Raw genomic sequence first — 21,005 nt, 5'->3', positions numbered from 1 at the left:
TTTACGTTAGTTAGATCTGTGTAAATTAACTGTTGGTCACCTTCGACTAAAAGAATTTGCCATTGAATTTTTTATTCCCAAATAAATAAATATTAATATAATATTAATATATTCAAGTTTCAACCAATAACCATATCTTTTATTCAGGTCGTGTGCAGTGGTCAGAGATTTTAGTTTCAACCATATCCGTTAGTTGGGAGATCATTTTTCTCCCTACAAATTTACTGAAAGTAGCAAACCAATTGAATTGAATTTTCGTTTGTGTATGAATCTTTGGACAAGAGAGCGAAAAGTAAAGATCATAAAGTTACTTTGTTGGACGAGCACAAAGTAAATTTCAACATGAAAGGATAAAATCACCTGAAATAAATAACATTTATAAATAATTAAAGTGAAATTGGAATAGAAAGCTGAATAAAAGGTGCAAAGAATTGTGAAAATTAGGAGTAATTTAAAGTTTTTAACAATTATAACACAATTACAGTTTTTAAATTTTTTGAAATGACATATTTTTGTTGTGGTTTAAAAAATAAAAAAAGAGGAGCTTAAATATTAATAAATTGGTAGTTATAAAAAATAATTGTCAGGAAATATTTTATTTTATAAGTAGTTAATAAAAACTTCATAAATCATGTTTATAAACTTTATTATCGTAATCAGTATAAAAAGTGATAAAAATAATTTCGTTAGAAATTAATGATATTATAAGTTTAATCGTATGGGAGTGAATATTTCATAATTGTGTAATAAAAAAAAAACTTTTGATATCGTTTCTTTATGTCTTAGTAGTTCACAAGTTTTTTGTTACTGAATTTTTTATTTGCAATAAAAAAATATTTACATGTAAATTTCCATAAAACTGTATCGTTATGCCATTGTTCACAAATCAAAGTGATAAATTGCCTACAGTAGGATTTATCAAATAAAATCCAATCATAAATAACATTTAATTGTTTAAGCCAACCAATAACCCTATAAAACTTCCAACTGACCTTTTTTCTGATTTTTTATTGAGGTTATGTGTACACAAATGCCTACAAATTTGTTTGTGAATTTTCGAACAAGGCAGGGAAAAGTAAAGATAAAAACATTAATTTGTTGAACGAATATTAAACAAATTTCAATAAGGTGTGATAAAAATACATGAAGTTTGTTAAGTAAAAGTTATTAAATGTTAGTGCTTGTGAATGTTAATGCAAAAATTAGGTTTTACGAATTGTAAGATATTAATTATGACCTTAAAAGCTGTATCGAGGTTAAAAAAATATAGTTAAATTAAGCTTAAATTTTAACAAACTGACATTAATATAAAAAATAAATATAGTTTAGTTTTAAATTTCAACGCTATCAGTCAAAAATATCAAATTACTTTTACGTTAAAAATAATTGAGCAAAGTTTTTCCACATAACGAGAATATTATTTTATAGGTAGATGTTAAAAACTTCATAAATCAACTAACTTTTCTCCCCTTGATTTATTTATGAACTTTAATATCTTGGCAATTAATGACAGGATTATAAACGTTATGAAACCTGACAAAAATCATTTCGTTAGAGACATTAATGATAGTAATAAGTTTAGTCGTTTGGTAGTCAAAGAGTGTAACGAAAGGAAAACTTTCTCCATCGTTTATTTATGTCTCAGAAGTTCACAAGTTTTTTGCCATTGAATTTTTTATTCACAAGTAAATAAATATTTACCAGTAAATTTCACACAGAACACTACTTAACTGTATATTTCTGCCATTGTTCACGTTTCAACTGAAAGTGATACATCGGCTACTACAATATTCATAGAACTTACCAGACAAAATCCAATCATAAATAACGTTTAATTTTTCAAGCCCACCAATAACCATATAAAACTTCCAACTGACTTTTTTCCTAATCTTATTCAGGTTGTGTGCAGTGGTCTGAGGTCATGCTGCTTTATTTGAGTGACTACTTCCCACCGTTCACGTTCAACGAAAGCAACAAATCCATTGAAAATTAACGTCTCATTTTCGTTTGCCGATTTTCGGCCGGGGCAACGAAAGGGAAAGATAAAAAAGTTAATTTGTCGAACGGGTGCGAAACAAATTGCAACAAGGAAGGATAAAATCACCTGCAGTAACACCGTCCATAAATAATTAAAGTGAAACATGGGAAAACATGAAAAAGTCCCGGTTAAATAAAAGTTATTCGATGTTGGAATTAGTTTGTTCGGGTTTTTAGGAGCATTTCATTAGTGACGGTAAAATTGGTAAGGATTATTCAAGTCAGGGAGCCTCGTAAGCTCGTTTCTCGGTCACTTTCATTGTAGATGGAATATCAGCAGGTAATGCAATTAACAGAGGCCAACTTCCAGCTCGACTTTTCCCCGGCTTTAACTTTTAGTTGCTTGGGAGCAACTTTACTAGCACTTATTTGATATAATTGGAGATATCTAAACGGCACCCGGTTCTTATCAGCCATTCAAAAATTCCGATTTCCGTTTAATTTATTGCCCCCGCTCCTTTTGTTATCGTACATTTGAACTTTACTAAGGAATTTGTTTACTATAGTTGGATGTACTGTCTCCGGTTTTAACTTGAAGTATTTCGTTCCTCCCCATTGTGACATGTTGACTCTATCGACAACTACGTAAATGTATGTATTCATGTTGCTAGAACTATTTTGAGCCTCAAATACTTTTTTCATATACACCACCATTTAATGAATTTAAATTTTAAGTGAATGAACGAAAACTTGTTCCTACTACTGTGTGTATAAAAAAATAATTTTTGAAATTATTTAATAACGTAATATCATGTAATTTAAAATAAAAAATGAAGTAACCAACATACACTGGCTAAATTTAATCGATGGTTTCAATGACAAATAATTAGCTATAGGGTTTTGCATAAATGAATAGAAATGAGTGATATTAGGGAGTGTTTAAGGGTGTAAAAGTAACTAATTAAATATGTCATGCAATTTGTTTGTTTTTGGGTTTTGAATGATGTAATGGTAAATTAAATATTTCATATGTAAATTATATTTGTTTACAAAACATAACATATTTAATAGACAGAATTTCTTTTTATAATTAAAGTTAAAAAATATTCAATTATTATTTGTCTCTGAACATAGATATAAAATAATTGTGTGAACTTTTGTTTATTAAAATTTCATAGTCAAGTATAATATTATAATATAATATACAGTGTGGCCTATTTGAAAGTGGGACACACCCCCAAAATTTGTACTTTTTATCCGATTTTGACAAACTTTTTTTTCAATTGTAAAGCATGAAAATATCTACATATGTTCTAGACAAAATATCACTTTTTTGGCCCAAAACCGAAACTCACAGGGTAATTTTTAGGTATAAAAATTGAAGAAATTATAGTAGCAATTTTTTTTATAATAAATCTAACTTATGGAATAAATAGTATGTATTAAGAATATGATTTTGTCTCAAAAACGTGACATTTTGACTATACATATTTTCACTCGGACAAAAAGTACAATTTTTATGGAGGTGTCCTGCTTTCAAATGGGCCTCACTTAACACTTTAACATAGAAGTAAAATCATTCTCTAAATGCATTTTAGTTCATTAAAATTTTATAGCCAAATGTAAAAAATATATATTAAATTTTTCAATAAAGCTTTCTAGTAATTTCGACAAATCCTTCAATCAAATCACACAAATAAGTCAAACAACACGTATAATACCACATCGCACATTTACTCAACAAGCTCAATAGAAAAATCTGTGTTAATCGATGAAAAATCAAGAAAGTCACTTGTTCACAAAAATTCCCTATTAAAAACCCATAGCCTACTGTAAAATTGTGTGTTTTAAATTTCTTAATAAAACTTATCAGTAATTTATAAATCCTTCATTCAAATTACACAAATCAGTCGAATGATACATATTGGACCGCAAGACACATTTTTACAATAAAAACAACACAAAAATCTGTAAAAACCGACAAAAAATCGTATACCCGACGTTCTTTCAAAAATTCCGCCATTGAAAATTCATAGCCAACTATTAAATTGTATGTTTTAAATTACTTAGTAAAACTCACCAGTAATTTCGACAAATCTTTCGTTCAAATCAGACAATACGTATCAGACCACACCGCACATTTACGCAACAAACAATAGAAAAATCTGTGAATATCGACGAAAAATCAAGAACGCCATTTGTTTACAAATATTCCCTATTAAATTTTCATAGCCTACTGTAAATTATGTGTGTTTTAAATTTCTCAATAAAACTTACCAGTAATTTTGATAAATCCTTCATTCAAACCACATAAATCAGTCGAACAACACAAATTAGTCCACAATACATTTTTACAACAAAAACAGCGAAAACCGACGAAAAATCTGTCACCATCAAAAATTCCGCCATTGAAAATTCAAAGCCAACTTGATTACATGTCAGACGTTTTAAGTTTCTCAGTAAAACTACCGGTAATTTTGATGAATTCTTTGTTAAGAAAACACCAAATTATTCGCACGACACGTATAAGATGACCCAACACATTTTCTCAACCAACACAATATAAAAATCTATGAAAACCGACGAAAAACATATGACGCGTCTTGTACACAAAACTGCATGCCATTAACCGCCTAAGCGTTTTTGCTAATAAAAACGGGTTACCAACGTACACGTGTGATTCCTGGAAACGAAAATCGATAATTTTATATTGTTTAGGCTCTGCGTGTTGCATTATTCATTCGTATTATTTTGACGTAATTTTAACTTTATTATTATTTATATCAATAAATATTTGCAAACCCTTTGACAAAACGTCGGACAAACGCGTCTTATTCTCACTAATTCATTAAAAATGCATAGCCAACTATGTTGCGTGTTTGAAATTTCTCAATAAAACATACCAGTTTTTTCGACAAATACTTCGTACACAATACACAAATCAGTCAAACGACACATGTAACAACACTCGGCACATTTTTGCAAAAAACAACCGAAAAATCCATGAAAACCGAAAAAAAATTGAGGACGCGTCTTGTGCACAAAACTGCATAATGTTAACCGTCTAAGCATTTCGGGCAATAAATACGGGTTACCAACGTACACATGTGATTCCTGAAAATGATTGTTTTATTGTGTTTACGTTTTACGAGTTACATTATTGATTCGCATTATTTTGACCGAATTTTAATATTATATTGGTATTAATAGCGCACATAATTTGTAATTTAAAATTGTAATTATTTTTTTAATTTAATGAATCACACATGCAATGTTACCAACGGTGCTGTTTTAAAAGACAAGTTTGGATCTAATAGATTTTTATGGCGTCAGTAGCACGAACGTGTCGTGTAGTATTTGGTGGTTTCTGTGCTTGGGTTGTGTGATTTTAATAAAGTATTTTGATAAAAATCTGTCGAAGTTTGGGGTGAGTTTTAATTGTGTTTATCAAGAATGCTTTGTAGAGTCTTTCATTTCATTTTGGTTTAAATATATTAAGTAAATTTAAACAATAATAAATATTTAAACAATAAAAAATAATTAATATCATGATTAAATTCAATGAAATATAATCAGTAACATAGAAAATTGAAAGAAATTGAAAATGACTAAAAATTCTCATTAAAATATTAAATATTTTTATTATTTTTTTTTATCACTATGGCATTAATCTCATGAGGTAGTCAATTTTGTCTTAAGTTTCCTCATTCCATGAGCCTATGTTGTGCCAAACTTGTTTAGTGAGTGATAAGTCTGAATATATTGCTGGTCATAGCAATAAATTTTGAAGGGACAAAAATATATTTTTTAATATTTATTGTTAAAAATTATTTTTTTTGCAATTTTTTAATACAAGGTTTAAATTAAAATTTGTTTCATTTTTAATGTATACTTAAACAATAATAAATAATTGTTTGACAAAATTATTTTATAGCATATTCTCAATAACATAGAAAATTGGAGAACAGAAAATAACTAAAAATTCAGACTTTTAAACATTTTTTTAAAACTCGCCAAAATTTCATAGATATAAATTTCTAGATAGATTTTGCTAAAAATCCTCATTTTTAAAGTATATTTAAACAATAGTAAGTAATTTTTTGATGACAAAATTAAGTTACTTTCAATTAATAAAATTATAAATGATTTAAAATAATTTCTAGTCTGTAGACCGTCTATTGAATATCCTTATAATTTTCTATTTTGTCATTTACACTTTATATTTTAATGTAATTTAAAGTTTTTTATTACTTTTTTACTTAAATGAAACATTTATAAACTATTTCTATCATACTTAAACTGAACTTCCAATATAAAACTTTACGACATTAAGAAACGTTAAATCTTCTTTATTACCCTCACATATGACACTGATCTTGACCTTGACTTTACAACTTAATATCCTCTAAATCTTATTCAACTTTAATTTATATACTTTAAAATTTACTATATAGGATATCATCAATCCAAAATCGAAGTAATTATGAAACTTGCCTTTTATTTAATTTATATATTCTCTTTGTTTTACAGAAAAAATATTAATTATTAAAATTAAGTTAAAATAAATTAAGTTTAATTATTAATATTAACTGAAGAATCTGAAGAATATAAAGAATCTCAAGAATCTGAAGAATCTGAAGAGTCTGAAGAATCTGAAGAATCTGAAGAATCTGAAGAATCGGAAGAATCTGAAGAATCTGAAGAATCTGAAGAATCTGAAGAATCTGAAGACTCTGAAGAATATAATAAATATGAAAATCTAAAGAGTATAAAGATTCTAAAGAATTTAAAGAATCTGATGAATGTAAAGGAACTTCTAAAGTATTTATAAAATCCAAAGAACCTAAAGAGTTCTAAATCTAATTTTAAAGAATCTTAAGGATATGAGTAATCTAAAGATTCCAAAGAATAGAATGAATCTAAAGTATATGATTTTAATTTATAATATTAAATTAAAATTTTAGTAATTTATAATAATTTAACCAAACCTAATTTAACCTAACCTACCTCGACCTAATTTATCCTAAGGAAAAATGCAAGGTTCCATCATGCTCATCTAGTTATAAAAATAAAATAGAATAAACAAGAATAAGAGCAAAAATCTAAAGTCCTCGAAGACAGCCATAATAAAATAGAGTTTGTAGGTTGCACGGAGGCCGTAATAAAATAGTCGCACGTTGGTGGTGCAACGTAACGAGTAAGAAGAGCCCACGTCTATCAATGGGGCAAAATAAAATCAACAGAAAGCCAAATTATTATCCCGAGAGGCTAAAGGGTTTCGACTTATACAAGAAGTTATGTAACATTTTGTGCGACCCACGGGAGGGATATAATAAAGACGTGACGCGAAAATACTGGCTCGGCCCCCGTTTATAGGAAAGAATGGGTCTGTGAAGTCCACAGGTTTGCGGCGGGAGCCCGTCCCCGAAGAGAGTCGCTCTCCTAATGTATCCCCAGTACTTTTCGAAACCGTTGCCGTATATTATCATCAGCGCGGAGTCGAAATAGAAAATCACCCCATCAAAGGAACGGATTTATGTCCCCAACTTTTTCCATCTAATTCCGACTGTTAATGAAATGATACGACACCGCTGGATTCCACGAGCTTTTCAATGGCTTTCCTTATCTCAGACGACGGTCTTGAAGCACTGGATTAAGGCGTCAACTTTTATTTCAACTTACTATAACCGTTAAGGCCCGACCTAATACTTTAACACAATGGGTCATCAGATAAATTTTATAGAAACCAGATCACACCAGGCTTTATCACTGTCATCATTCATTTGATAACCAAAAAAGACCCATAAAAATTAGCATGGGCACACAATATTTGAGACAATTGTCTAGTGATGAGGTGATCAGGATGATTTTAAAGAGTTACTTTGAAGATTCTTAAAGCATCAGTGAATAGAATTTTTCTACTCTTCTTTAAAATCTTGATTGTTCATTGTTGTTATTTTCAGTTCAAAGTGCTGCATTACTTTGAGTAGATAAATGTGTCCCTGTGGCCATAAAGTGAAGGTTTCCAAACCGGCAAGCTGTTCTTGTTCGCTGTTGAAATAACCAAATGTCGATCTTCTCGAGGAGTAGTCAGTCTCTAACGAGCAATATATGATCTCGTATGACTGATACCAATTTTTCTGCACCGATTCCACAAATATGTCATTTTTGTACAAAAGGTCTTCCAAGAACATCGTTCTTCAGGACACAGCACGGTATGGACAGTGTTATTTGCACATTAAACGAGTCTATTCTGGAGCATTTTATGATAAATTCAATTATTTTAGTTTTTCTACATGCATTAAAAATAATAAAGAAGTTTTCTGTAACATTAAATTATACTGCAGTGTGTAAATAATGCGTACAAGATTATATATGGTTATCTCAAAAAATATGTGAACTGTTTCCTATTTCATTGTGATTAGATTAAAAAGAAATCATCAAACATATCTACATAATAAGTTTCTTACAACTGTATACTACTTTGTAAACTAAGGATTCTAATGAGTTGTATTCTAAAACAAGGCTTAGTACTAAAACATAATGAGACAGCAGACAAACTACATACAAATCAGATCAGAAGAGGGTTATGTCTACAATCATCCATTTGATGGGCAACAAACCCAACCATCAAAAATTAGCATAGTGTGGTCAAGTGTTGGGCAACACGATCATTAATTTGATTGAAACATTTTTCATGTATCCGAAGTCGAGCGACGAACGATGGCCTCGAGGGTGGCATTCCGTGACATCCTTTATCTCCTTTATCCACTGCCATCTCTCATCTCGCCATCACACATCGACCCTTCAGATGGCACTCGTGAGACATCGCAGATTTCATTAGTCCCATTGTTGGCCGACACTTTTAATTGCACCCAATCGAAAAATACGCTACAATCTCATATTGGTTTTGGAGCGTGGTTTTGTTTGCATTACGGCCCACGATTAAACGCTATGAATTTTTTAATAACGGACTGACATCGATGCGAATCAATCCGTGTGTGCGTGTGTATTTGATTGGATTCCGAATTTTTATCTCTGTATGTTTGAGCCTGTCACGATTGATTTTGTTAATTTTAAACGGGACGTAGCCGAATTTTGTTTGCGGGATTGTGAAGTGAGCATTTCGCCGAAAAACTATTACATCAAATGGAATAGAATTTAAAGGGGGTTAACTGAATGTCCGGCGAACAAAGATATATGACTGAATAAGCCATAGAATTTTTCCCGCCTCCAATTCGGAAACCTTATTAAAATTGATGTAACCCAAGTACAGACGGCGTTGGCCGCACTACAACTATTTATCATGTAGGATTCAGGCCTAGTCGGTGTAGCTACTTGACAAATACGAGCGTTGCCTGGATAGAAACGGAAAAAAACAGACGAGTTGAGAGATAATCCGGATTAAAAATGAGATACGTGCCTGGCTGGAACGAGTGACGGGTGTCCGCGGTCGGAAGTAATCCTTGCAAAGCCTGTAAAATATTGGCTTACACAGGACTAACTCAGCCATGCATCAATTATTGTCGGCGATCAATTGAAACGCGGCTTCGCATTTTCCCGCCGCCAGACACAACAGCTTTTTAACGACGACACGACGAAATCCTCGCGGAATGTTAATTTTGTTGCGTAGTCCTTTTATGCGATTCGGCGGTGTGTAAACACGGACTGATTGCGGGTAATGAACGGGGGATAAGGGAAATTTAATTAATGAGGACTAATTTAATGCCTATTTTTTGTTGAACTTTGAGGAACTAGAATATTTTTTGTATACTGTTTCAATTTTATATTCACTTTAAATTAATGTAATTTAACTTTTAAAGGCAGTGAACTCAAATAAATCTTAAATAAAAATTCAAAGAATCAAATAAATATAAAACATATAAAAAAATCAGTTAAATATAAATAATATGATATATAATTATACAAATAATAAAAAATTGTAAGTAACTGAAAAATTAGTATATATCTGAACAATAGAAAAAATCTATATATTCTAAAGATAAGAATGATATTAAAGAAAGATTCTAAAGATTTTAAAGTTTCTAAAAATTCTAATGCTTTTAAAGATTCTAAAGATTCTAAAGAAAGATCCTAAAGATTCTAAAGAAAGATACTAAAGATTCTAAAGAATCTAAAAAATTTAAAGAATCTAAAAAATCTGAAAAATCTAAGAAATCTGAAGAATTTAAAGAATCTAAGGAGTCTAAATAATCTAAAGAATTTAAAGAACATGAAGAATCTAGAGAAGTTAAAGAATCTAAAGAAAAACAATCTAAAGAATCTAAATAGTCTAAAGAATCTAAAGAATCTAATAAATCTAAAGAATCAATCTAAAGAATCTAAAGAATCTAAAGAATCTAAAGAATCTAAAGAATCTAAAGAATCTAAAGAATCTAAAGAATCTAAAGAATCTAAAAAATCTAAAGAATCTAAAGAATCTAAAGAATCTAAAGAATCTAAAGAATCTAAAGAATCTAAAGAATCTAAACAAACAATCTAAACAATCTAAACAATCTAAACAATCTAAACAATCTAAACAATCTAAACAATCTAAACAATCTAAACAATCTAAACAATCTAAACAATCTAAACAATCTAAACAATCTAAACAATCTAAACAATCTAAACAATCTAAACAATCTAAACAATCTAAACAATCTAAACAATCTAAACAATCTAAACAATCTAAACAATCTAAACAATCTAAACAATCTAAACAATCTAAACAATCTAAACAATCTAAACAATCTAAACAATCTAAACAATCTAAACAATCTAAACAATCTAAACAATCTAAACAATCTAAACAATCTAAACAATCTAAACAATCTAAACAATCTAAACAATCTAAACAATCTAAACAATCTAAACAATCTAAACAATCTAAACAATCTAAACAATCTAAACAATCTAAACAATCTAAACAATCTAAACAATCTAAACAATCTAAACAATCTAAACAATCTAAACAATCTAAACAATCTAAACAATCTAAACAATCTAAACAATCTAAACAATCTAAACAATCTAAACAATCTAAACAATCTAAACAATCTAAACAATCTAAACAATCTAAACAATCTAAACAATCTAAACAATCTAAACAATCTAAACAATCTAAAGAATCTAAAGAATCTAAAGAATCTAAATAATCTAAAGAATCTAAAGAATCTAAAGAATCTAAAGAATCTAAAGAATCTAAAGAATCTAAAGAATCTAAAGAATCTAAAGAATCTAAAGAATCTAAAGAATCTAAAGAATCTAAAGAATCTAAAGAATCTAAAGAATCTAAAGAATCTAAAGAATCTAAAGAATCTAAAGAATCTAAAGAATCTAAAGAATCTAAAGAATCTAAAGAATCTAAAGAATCTAAAGAATCTAAAGAATCTAAAGAATCTAAAGAATCTAAAGAATCTAAAGAATCTAAAGAATCTAAAGAATCTAAAGAATCTAAAGAATCTAAAGAATCTAAAGAATCTAAAGAATCTAAAGAATCTAAAGAATCTAAAGAATCTAAAGAATCTAAAGAATCTAAAGAATCTAAAGAATCTAAAGAATCTAAAGAATCTAAAGAATCTAAAGAATCTAAAGAATCTAAAGAATCTAAAGAATCTAAAGAATCTAAAGAATCTAAAGAATCTAAAGAATCTAAAGAATCTAAAGAATCTAAAGAATCTAAAGAATCTAAAGAATCTAAAGAATCTAAAGAATCTAAAGAATCTAAAGAATCTAAAGAATCTAAAGAATCTAAAGAATCTAAAGAATCTAAAGAATCTAAAGAATCTAAAGAATCTAAAGAATCTAAAGAATCTAAAGAATCTAAAGAATCTAAAGAATCTAAAGAATCTAAAGAATCTAAAGAATCTAAAGAATCTAAAGAATCTAAAGAATCTAAAGAATCTAAAGAATCTAAAGAATCTAAAGAATCTAAAGAATCTAAAGAATCTAAAGAATCTAAAGAATCTAAAGAATCTAAAGAATCTAAAGAATCTAAAGAATCTAAAGAATCTAAAGAATCTAAAGAATCTAAAGAATCTAAAGAATCTAAAGAATCTAAAGAATCTAAAGAATCTAAAGAATCTAAAGAATCTAAAGAATCTAAAGAATCTAAAGAATCTAAAGAATCTAAAGAATCTAAAGAATCTAAAGAATCTAAAGAATCTAAAGAATCTAAAGAATCTAAAGAATCTAAAGAATCTAAAGAATCTAAAGAATCTAAAGAATCTAAAGAATCTAAAGAATCTAAAGAATCTAAAGAATCTAAAGAATCTAAAGAATCTAAAGAATCTAAAGAATCTAAAGAATCTAAAGAATCTAAAGAATCTAAAGAATCTAAAGAATCTAAAGAATCTAAAGAATCTAAAGAATCTAAAGAATCTAAAGAATCTAAAGAATCTAAAGAATCTAAAGAATCTAAAGAATCTAAAGAATCTAAAGAATCTAAAGAATCTAAAGAATCTAAAGAATCTAAAGAATCTAAAGAATCTAAAGAATCTAAAGAATCTAAAGAATCTAAAGAATCTAAAGAATCTAAAGAATCTAAAGAATCTAAAGAATCTAAAGAATCTAAAGAATCTAAAGAATCTAAAGAATCTAAAGAATCTAAAGAATCTAAAGAATCTAAAGAATCTAAAGAATCTAAAGAATCTAAAGAATCTAAAGAATCTAAAGAATCTAAAGAATCTAAAGAATCTAAAGAATCTAAAGAATCTAAAGAATCTAAAGAATCTAAAGAATCTAAAGAATCTAAAGAATCTAAAGAATCTAAAGAATCTAAAGAATCTAAAGAATCTAAAGTATCTAAAGAATCTAAAGGATATTTTTTTAACAATTTATTCAAATTAAAGATATTAGAGTACAAATAATATAAAAATAACTTAGGTAACAAATATTGGAAGGAAATTAAAAATATCCAACAATATAATATATTAATTTTTATATTTTATTTCAGATACCAAAGCAGTAAGCTGGGAGGAATGGTGGACATACGACGGCATATCCGGTAAGTTAATAAATTTCTAAGTAGCACAAAACAAAATTTTTTTCGACAAAAAATTGTAAGAATAAAATAATAATAAATGGTGCGTGGGTTACGGATGTGTCTGAAAAGACATAAACTATCACTTTAAAAAAGTTCTAAGAAGGAGATAACAGTTCATTTATCAATTTAAAAAGTTGAAAATACTGCGTAAGTTGAAAAACCTAATACATAATAAATGTTCCAACTTGAAAACTCTAGTTTGCCGGGTAGTTAATGTCAATACGGAAATTTATTTTCCGCTTTCGCACTACCGAAATGCTTTAATCTTAAAGGAATATTAATTTATATGTCAGACCGCTTTAAAAGTGTTCGGATAATATTTATATTTTCGAGTTCGATTCTACTCCATCGGGTCATAAATCAAAGTTTCCGAATGGCGGCCGGAATATGGAAGTGGTACGGGGTAGTTTTCAATATAAGAACTTTAACTTTGATCCTGCTGTTATTATGCAATAAAGCTGTGCGAAATGAAATTTGAGGTCGTGTTCAAATGCGGCATAAACTATTTCATAATGCTAAACCAATTCTCCTATAATTTATAGTTTATTTAAATATAAATGTATTCATGGACCAATTGTGATATGGTTTAGGAAATTTATTATTTTATAATGTAAATTTAACTAAACAGAAATATATTATAATTTAATTTCATATTAAAGGATATATTGTGATTAAATTAATCCAATTGTCAATAATATTTATGACTGATTTGTAAAATTTATATAAACGTTTAAAAAAAATATTATATTTAATTATGTACAAGAAAATTACTTAAATATATGTAACGCGTTATGAGGTAATAAATGTTTATAAAAGAATATTTGTAGGCAATTAATTAATTTAAAATTACTAATTGGCTTATAAATATATTCTAATTATCGTTTCAATTTTGCTCGTTTTAATTAAATTCCTTCTTTCTTTTGAGTAACCAGGAATGAACATTAAATTTATATTTGTTTATGTAATTAATTGTATATTTAAATTACAGACATACTTAGAAATATTTTCTAAAAATTATTACGAGAAAAGACTTGATTTCTTAATTATATATTTATATATTATCTGGTTTATGGTACCAATAAATTAAATTAAATAGCGAAACAAAAAACAAATGACGCCAAAAATGAACTATCTAGTATCAAAATTGATGGTATTACAGATATTTTAATTAGGAAATAAATGTCAAAAGTTTAAAATAAATAACTCAAAAACTATTGAGTTTAGGTATAGAACATGATTAAACCATCTTATTTGCAGTTGAATTTAAAATTTAAAAATCCAGAGATACACAGAGTGTTCCAGTGAAAATAACATGATAGCCCCTTCAAAGTAAATTATAAAAGTAATCCTAAAATTGTTATAAAAAATTATTTTTTTCATCCTCCATATACATTAAATTATTACATTAAGTTAGTTTAATCACTCTGTATATTTCTATAATATGATTTATTCTATCCATTTTGTTACTTTAAATTAAACTATTTCCTTCTTTTTAGTAACGAGTAACAAACAGTAATATTTTTATTTAGGTAATTTATTTGATTTTGATTTAATAACATAATTATAAATATTTTCTAATAATTATTATTAAAAAAGGTTAATTTTTATATATCAATTTGTATATATTATAGTTCATGTTTTTAATTAGTTCTAAAGAATTTTAAAATTTAAAGCATCTGAATTTTTTTTATGTATCTGAAAGATCTGAAAAATATTCTAAATTCAAGATTCTAAAGAATTTAAAGAATCCAAAAATCCAAAGACACTAAAGTTTCTAAAAAATTAAATAAAATAATCTGAAAAATCTGAAGAATATAAAGATTCTAAAACTGAACTAAAAAAACAAGGAATCTAAAAAATGTAAAGAAATTAAAGAATATATATAAACTATATAAACTAAATAATCTGAAGAATCTGAAGAATCTGAAGAATCTGAAGAATCTGAAGAATCTGAAGAATCTGAAGAATCTAAAGAATCTGAATAATCTGAAGAATCTGAAGAATCTGAAGAATCTGAAGAATCTGAAGAATCTGAAGAATCTGAAGAATCTGAAGAATCTGAAGAATCTGGAGAATCTGAAGAATCTGTAGAATCTGAAGAATCTGAAGAATCTGAAGAATCTGAAGAATCTGAAGAATCTGAAGAATCTGAAGAATCTGAAGAATCTGAGGAATCTGAGGAATCTGAAGAATCTGAGGAATCTGAAGAGAGAATACAAAAATTTAAAAAAATGTAAAAATCTGAAGAACATAAAGATTTAAAAAAAACCAAATAATTCAAACAATCAAGTTATAATTACTATTTGTTATATATCTATATGTATATTTTCTAGTTGGTTTTAACGAATAATGTATAGATAATAAATATAATAAACTTTTTGTAACACTTAATGTTATTGCTAGAAAAACAAAATAGATTACGATATGTATTTAAAGAATACATTAAAAACTTAATTAAAAGTATAAAATACAACTTTAGTATAATTAAGTTCATAACTGTATGCAATTATTTTAAAATGGTGGTTAATAAAAATATATATAAAATTATAAATTTAATTTAGAAATGTTTAGAGAAAAATGTAAAATAAAATATAGGTAAGTAAGTACCAAATTTTACAATAATCGAATTTAAATGTAAATAAAATATATAAAAATATTAAAATACACTAGCAAAAAATTTTAAATATCAAAATTTAATTTAAAAACTCGAAAAAATTCAAACAATTAAAAAAATCCAAGGTATTTAACATATGTAAAACCTAATTAATTTGAAAAATTATGTTTTATAAGTTGTAAACACTTTTTATATTTTTAAGATTAGTAAATAAATATATTAAAAAAGCTTAAAAAAACTTCGAAAGGAATGTAAAAAGAATTTAAAAAACTATTGGAAAATTAGTATTTTATTAAGAAAAGTCTAAAGAATTTAAATTATATAAATTATATATATGCCATAAAAATCATAATTAAATAAAATAAATCTAAATAAATTAGTTATTATCAAAGTACAAGGTATATAACTGTGATAGTAAGAAAAAAATTTAAATAATATTATTTACAGCTTCTACTATAATATATCAATAAATAATCCACAGCATTTCAAGCCCTAAAAGAGACACCACAAATGATCTTATCTTTTCTTATTTTCATTTTAAGTAAACCAAAACCGAGTTGCGACTCCATCAACCCCACTCCCTCCGTCCCATTAATAAACCGAAATCGCCCCGAAAAAAAACCCATAAAACACCCCAAAACTTCCGATACCGGCGCGGTACGTTTTCGTGCGAGTCAATCAACGGTGTATCACAACGGCGGAACAAAAGGAGCACATGAAACCCGTATATGAAATCGGGAGCCGAGTTTGTTCATTTCCTATCTTTCAAACGGTGATTGATGTGTCGTGGGCCGACTTCGCCATATTTAAATGTGGCCGATGTGGGCTCTTATCGTCATCACGGGCCCGAGTTTAATTGCCGTTCTCGGGGGGTAATTAGGTTTAATTGAATTTTCGCTGGGCGGCACGTCGGTGCAATCCAATTATGAACCATTTAAATGAGTGGGCATTTTTAATCGTTGGCCCGTTCAGTTTCAAATCGGCCGGTCGATTTTGGCCGTGATATTGTGCTTTGATGGAACTGAAATAAAGTCGAACTTCGATAACTAGAACCATGATTTGCCACAAAAAATGTTCGAGTTATTAAATTAAATACATAGCAAGTTATGAATATAATAAATGTGTGTTTATCATAATTATTATAAATTATGATTTAAAATAGTACAAAAGGTACTAAAGTACCCTACTTATCAATAATAACATTTTGAAAGGTATAAAATGTGTAATACATAATATAGTCAATATTATTATTTTTATTATTATTGTAATTAATTAAATTAATAGTTTATATTTTTGTTCTAAATTTATTTTACAGTAATTTATTTATAAAGTACTTACTGTATGTAATATTCATAGGCATTTAAAAGCTTTATGAGGTAAAATATTTTTAATCCGTAGATTATACATTTCTCTTTATCTATATAAAATTTAAACCAAATAAAATTAATGGAAATAAAATAAAAATATTTATTATGCATTGTTATGCATTGCAATATTTTTAAAGGATTATTGAAATAAGAGCAAAATATTGAAAAATAAATGTTTAAATTATATTAAGGGAAAAATGTTTAAATTATTAAATAAAACACTGAGATGGAAAATATATTTTTGTTGTACTTTTTAGGGTAATTAAAAGTATATAAAATATTAAAAATTCAAACAAAAATACTGAATATTTTGATCAGTATCATCATACATTACCATGGACAGGTGACATTATAATGTTAGAAATACTCCAAACTCAATTAAAAGCTAAAGATGACCGACTACCATACACAATGGTTCCCAAAATCATAATTCTACCTTATTCCATATACCAAAGCTGTCGTTCTCTGCACCACACTATTCTTTGTAAAAAGTATTTCTTCTTCTATAAACATCTGGTTGGCAATTATACTTGACGTTCGCTTAATGTCTTTCTGAACCTCTCTCACGTTGTTCACGAGCTTCTTTTGACCACACTCTCCAACAATTCCAAACAGAGTTTCAACTCCAGTTCCTCTAATTGGCAATTTCCACACACTATCTTGTCTATTTTAAACCAATAATTCGGCTTCTATAAGCCACTTATATAACTAAAATTATAATATGTTACTACTAGAATAGCACAAAAACTCTTCGACAAGTAACCATCAAAATAAAATTATTTGTCCTTATGAAAGGAGTTAATTGAGTCACTAGATATATTTGTTCTATTTTCTATGTCATTGAGACCATTAAAAAATACTTTTTTAAATTACAAATTCGCACAATTAATATCACTTTTTCCCTGATAAAAATAACACTAGAAGCAGAAGAAAAACCCAGGAAAAAGAAAGACGGAAGCTAATATTTGACAGAGGCCAAAATCGGAAATTCTGCCGTTGGAAAATACCAGTTTCCAGTTTCGAGGGGGGGGGGCATTATCCGAATGGCAGGCAGAAATTCGAAGTATTCAGTTTATGCGGTTTCGGCCGTGTAGTCGTCGGATCGATTTCATTCTGCAAGTGGATTAGAGGATGAAGCCGTATCCGTGGCGGTCCGAAAGATGGAACTCATTTCAACATTACCATGACATGCAATCGGACCCGTCGGTATCTCCGCACGAGCGTCGGATAAGCGCATTACACGTTCACATCTCATTTTCACGGATGTTTTGCGTCCTGGATGGATTGCCGGCATTTTTGCACGGTTCCGTTTGCGTGGCGCGACCTGCAATTACTTTTTAGTTTGTGAGTTGTGTAATAGGTTTTTCTTAATATAAAATCTATACCGTATCAAAAATGATGAGCGTGTCTACTCGCATATTGAGACGGAACATCAATACCCCTTTGTAAACAAAAAGGAAAGATATACATGCAATTATGTGGGCGGGCCGAACTGACTGGAGGGGATCATTTGGTTTTGCTGCGTTTAGCATGCGGTTCGTCTCCGCAGACGTTGTTTTTAGTATATTTTATTTAATTTTTGGGATACATTTTTATTTTGAAAAAAGTAGTTTATTTTTAGAATACTTATTTTTGTTTTTGATATACCCTCAAAAAATATTTCATTTTACAGATTGAAAATTATACAAAGTTACGGAATTTAAATGGAGCATCCGAAGAACTCGAACTACATCCCTACGCATACGGAGAGTTACTAAATGCATTCGCAAAGATTAATTTACATTGTGCGCCGGCGCGCACCAGCACGGCGCATTGTCTCTGAGAGTAGGGATTCTTACTACCGGGCAAAACTTTTCTCTCTTTGTCGTGCATCCATCTCTTACAACATCCAGACACGAAGAGCATTTTTCGTACGGTATAGATCTGGACGAAAGTTTAGTTTAATAATTTTTTTATAACTTAATGTCAATTAAACTTAAAACAAGAGAAATTGGGTGCTGATTATTTAGAAACAAAAAAAAATGTGTAAATAATCTCATTTTAAAATAAAAAAGTAATAATAATAATAGTAAAGTTAATCTGAGGTTATTTATTAAAAATGATTAACAATTGATAAATTAATTTGTAAGTTTATAAAACATTTTTGAAAATTATTTAAAATAATTAAAAATTCAGTGTTAATAAATTAAAAATGGTTATAAAAACATTATTAATATTAGTTATTTTCCAATAATTTTCCAAGAATATGTAATTTGAAAATTAATTATAAATTTACTTTATTACTAAACTGATTCACGCTATATTAATATTTAATAAAAATAAATATTTAAATTTCCTACATTTGTTGCCTTTTTTAATTAGTTTTCGTTATTGTTAAAATATATTAAAATTAATATTAATTATTTTAATATTACTATAATATATACGTTATTACATATTAATACATATATTATTATTATTACAAATTTTTTAATTTTTTTAAAGTTATTTATTTTTTATTTTTCTTAATTTAAACTAAATTTAAGATAACTTGAATTGTAAATCATTAAAAACAACAATAAACAGTACAAACTCTATAGACTTTTTATTTAAATATTTATTTGAAAATAAGATATGTGTTAAAATTTTAATCAACTTCTATAAAAAATATTACTTTCGTAAAAGTAATTCTAAAGATATCAAATACATTACATGTAATATTTTATATTACGAATGTTAAATGATACTAAAAAACTTAATATTTTCTTTGAATAATTTAATTTTAATAATATTTGATATTTTGTGTATTAAATAGATTTAATTATATTATTTCCAGTTAATATTTTTAAGAATTCTCTAAATATCGAAATAAATTTAATAAAAACTCATAAATTATAAAACATTAGACATAATTTTTTAAAAAATTTTTGAAAAATATTAGAAATAATTAAAAGTTTAGAAAAATCATTATTTATTATTATTAATATTATTTTAATCTATGAAAAATATTCAACATTTGTTTTCTAAATGTAATAATTAGGTGCAATAATGAAAAAAATAGTGGAATACATACTTATGTATTTTCATAAAAATATATTGAAATAAATATTTTACAATAATATTCAGTGTCAGAATTTATATATAATGTTAAATAGGACTAAAAATTGTAAACAAAAATAATTTAATTTTAATAATATTTAATATTTTCTGTATTAAATATATAATTAAATTAATATTAGTTAGTATTTTTTATGAATTTTTCTAGATATTGAAATATTTTTAATAAAAACTCGAAAATTATAAAATTTTCAGACATAATTTTAGAAAATATTTTAAAAAAATATTAAAAATAATTAAAAATTCACAAACAATGATTATTTATTCTTATTATGATTTTTAATCTATGAAAAATTTTCAGTATTAGTTTTCTAAATCTAATAATTAATTCCAATAATGAAAAAAAAAAATAGTGGAATACTTAATTAATTAGATTCTTACGTATTTTTGTAATATTTTAATAAATATATTGCAAAAATATATATTTTATATTTAATTCATTAAATTAATTCATCACAATTTATTTATTTATTAAATAGGAATAATAATTTTACAAATAATACTATATTCTCTGAAAAAGATTTTGAAGTATAATAATAATTAATATTTTATTTAATAAATAGACTTATTTAAGTTACTTTAATAAATTATAAAACTTCCTAATATAATTATTGAAATATTAAATGATAGTAAAATATTTAATTAATTAATTTTCTAAAAATGTCCCAAGAATATGTATTTTGTATTTAATTAATTATTTTTTGTCAGCATTTTATTATATTAAATAATTATTGATTATTATTATAAAACAGACTGACTCTTTATAATAAGTTTAAAGATTTTTTATAGCATTGAAAATAATTAGGAAATATTTTAATTTTCAGATTTTGTTGTTTTTGAATTAAATTAATACGAAGATTGGTATTTATAATAAAATTTGTGATTATTAAATATATATATATTTTTT

The 21,005-nt window shown here is 26.8% G+C and overlaps 1 protein-coding gene across 1 annotated transcript in view; it reads left to right on the top strand.

Moving 5' to 3' along the window:
* The window catches only part of LOC109595441 (carbonic anhydrase-related protein 10), a 171,738-nt gene that overhangs the window by 49,122 nt on the left and 101,611 nt on the right, over positions 1–21,005 (top strand). Inside the window, exon 3 of the mRNA XM_020010789.2 lies at positions 12,932–12,982. Within this exon, the coding sequence (XP_019866348.1) occupies positions 12,932–12,982 (51 nt within the window). The remainder of the gene's footprint in view (positions 1–12,931; positions 12,983–21,005) is intronic.

The sequence above is a fragment of the Aethina tumida genome, chromosome 7 (genome assembly GCF_024364675.1).
Source record: "Aethina tumida isolate Nest 87 chromosome 7, icAetTumi1.1, whole genome shotgun sequence".
In the NCBI taxonomy this organism is placed as follows: domain Eukaryota; kingdom Metazoa; phylum Arthropoda; class Insecta; order Coleoptera; family Nitidulidae; genus Aethina; species Aethina tumida.
Note: the sequence above shows the minus strand (reverse complement) of the source record. Positions and strands in the feature narration are given on the sequence as shown.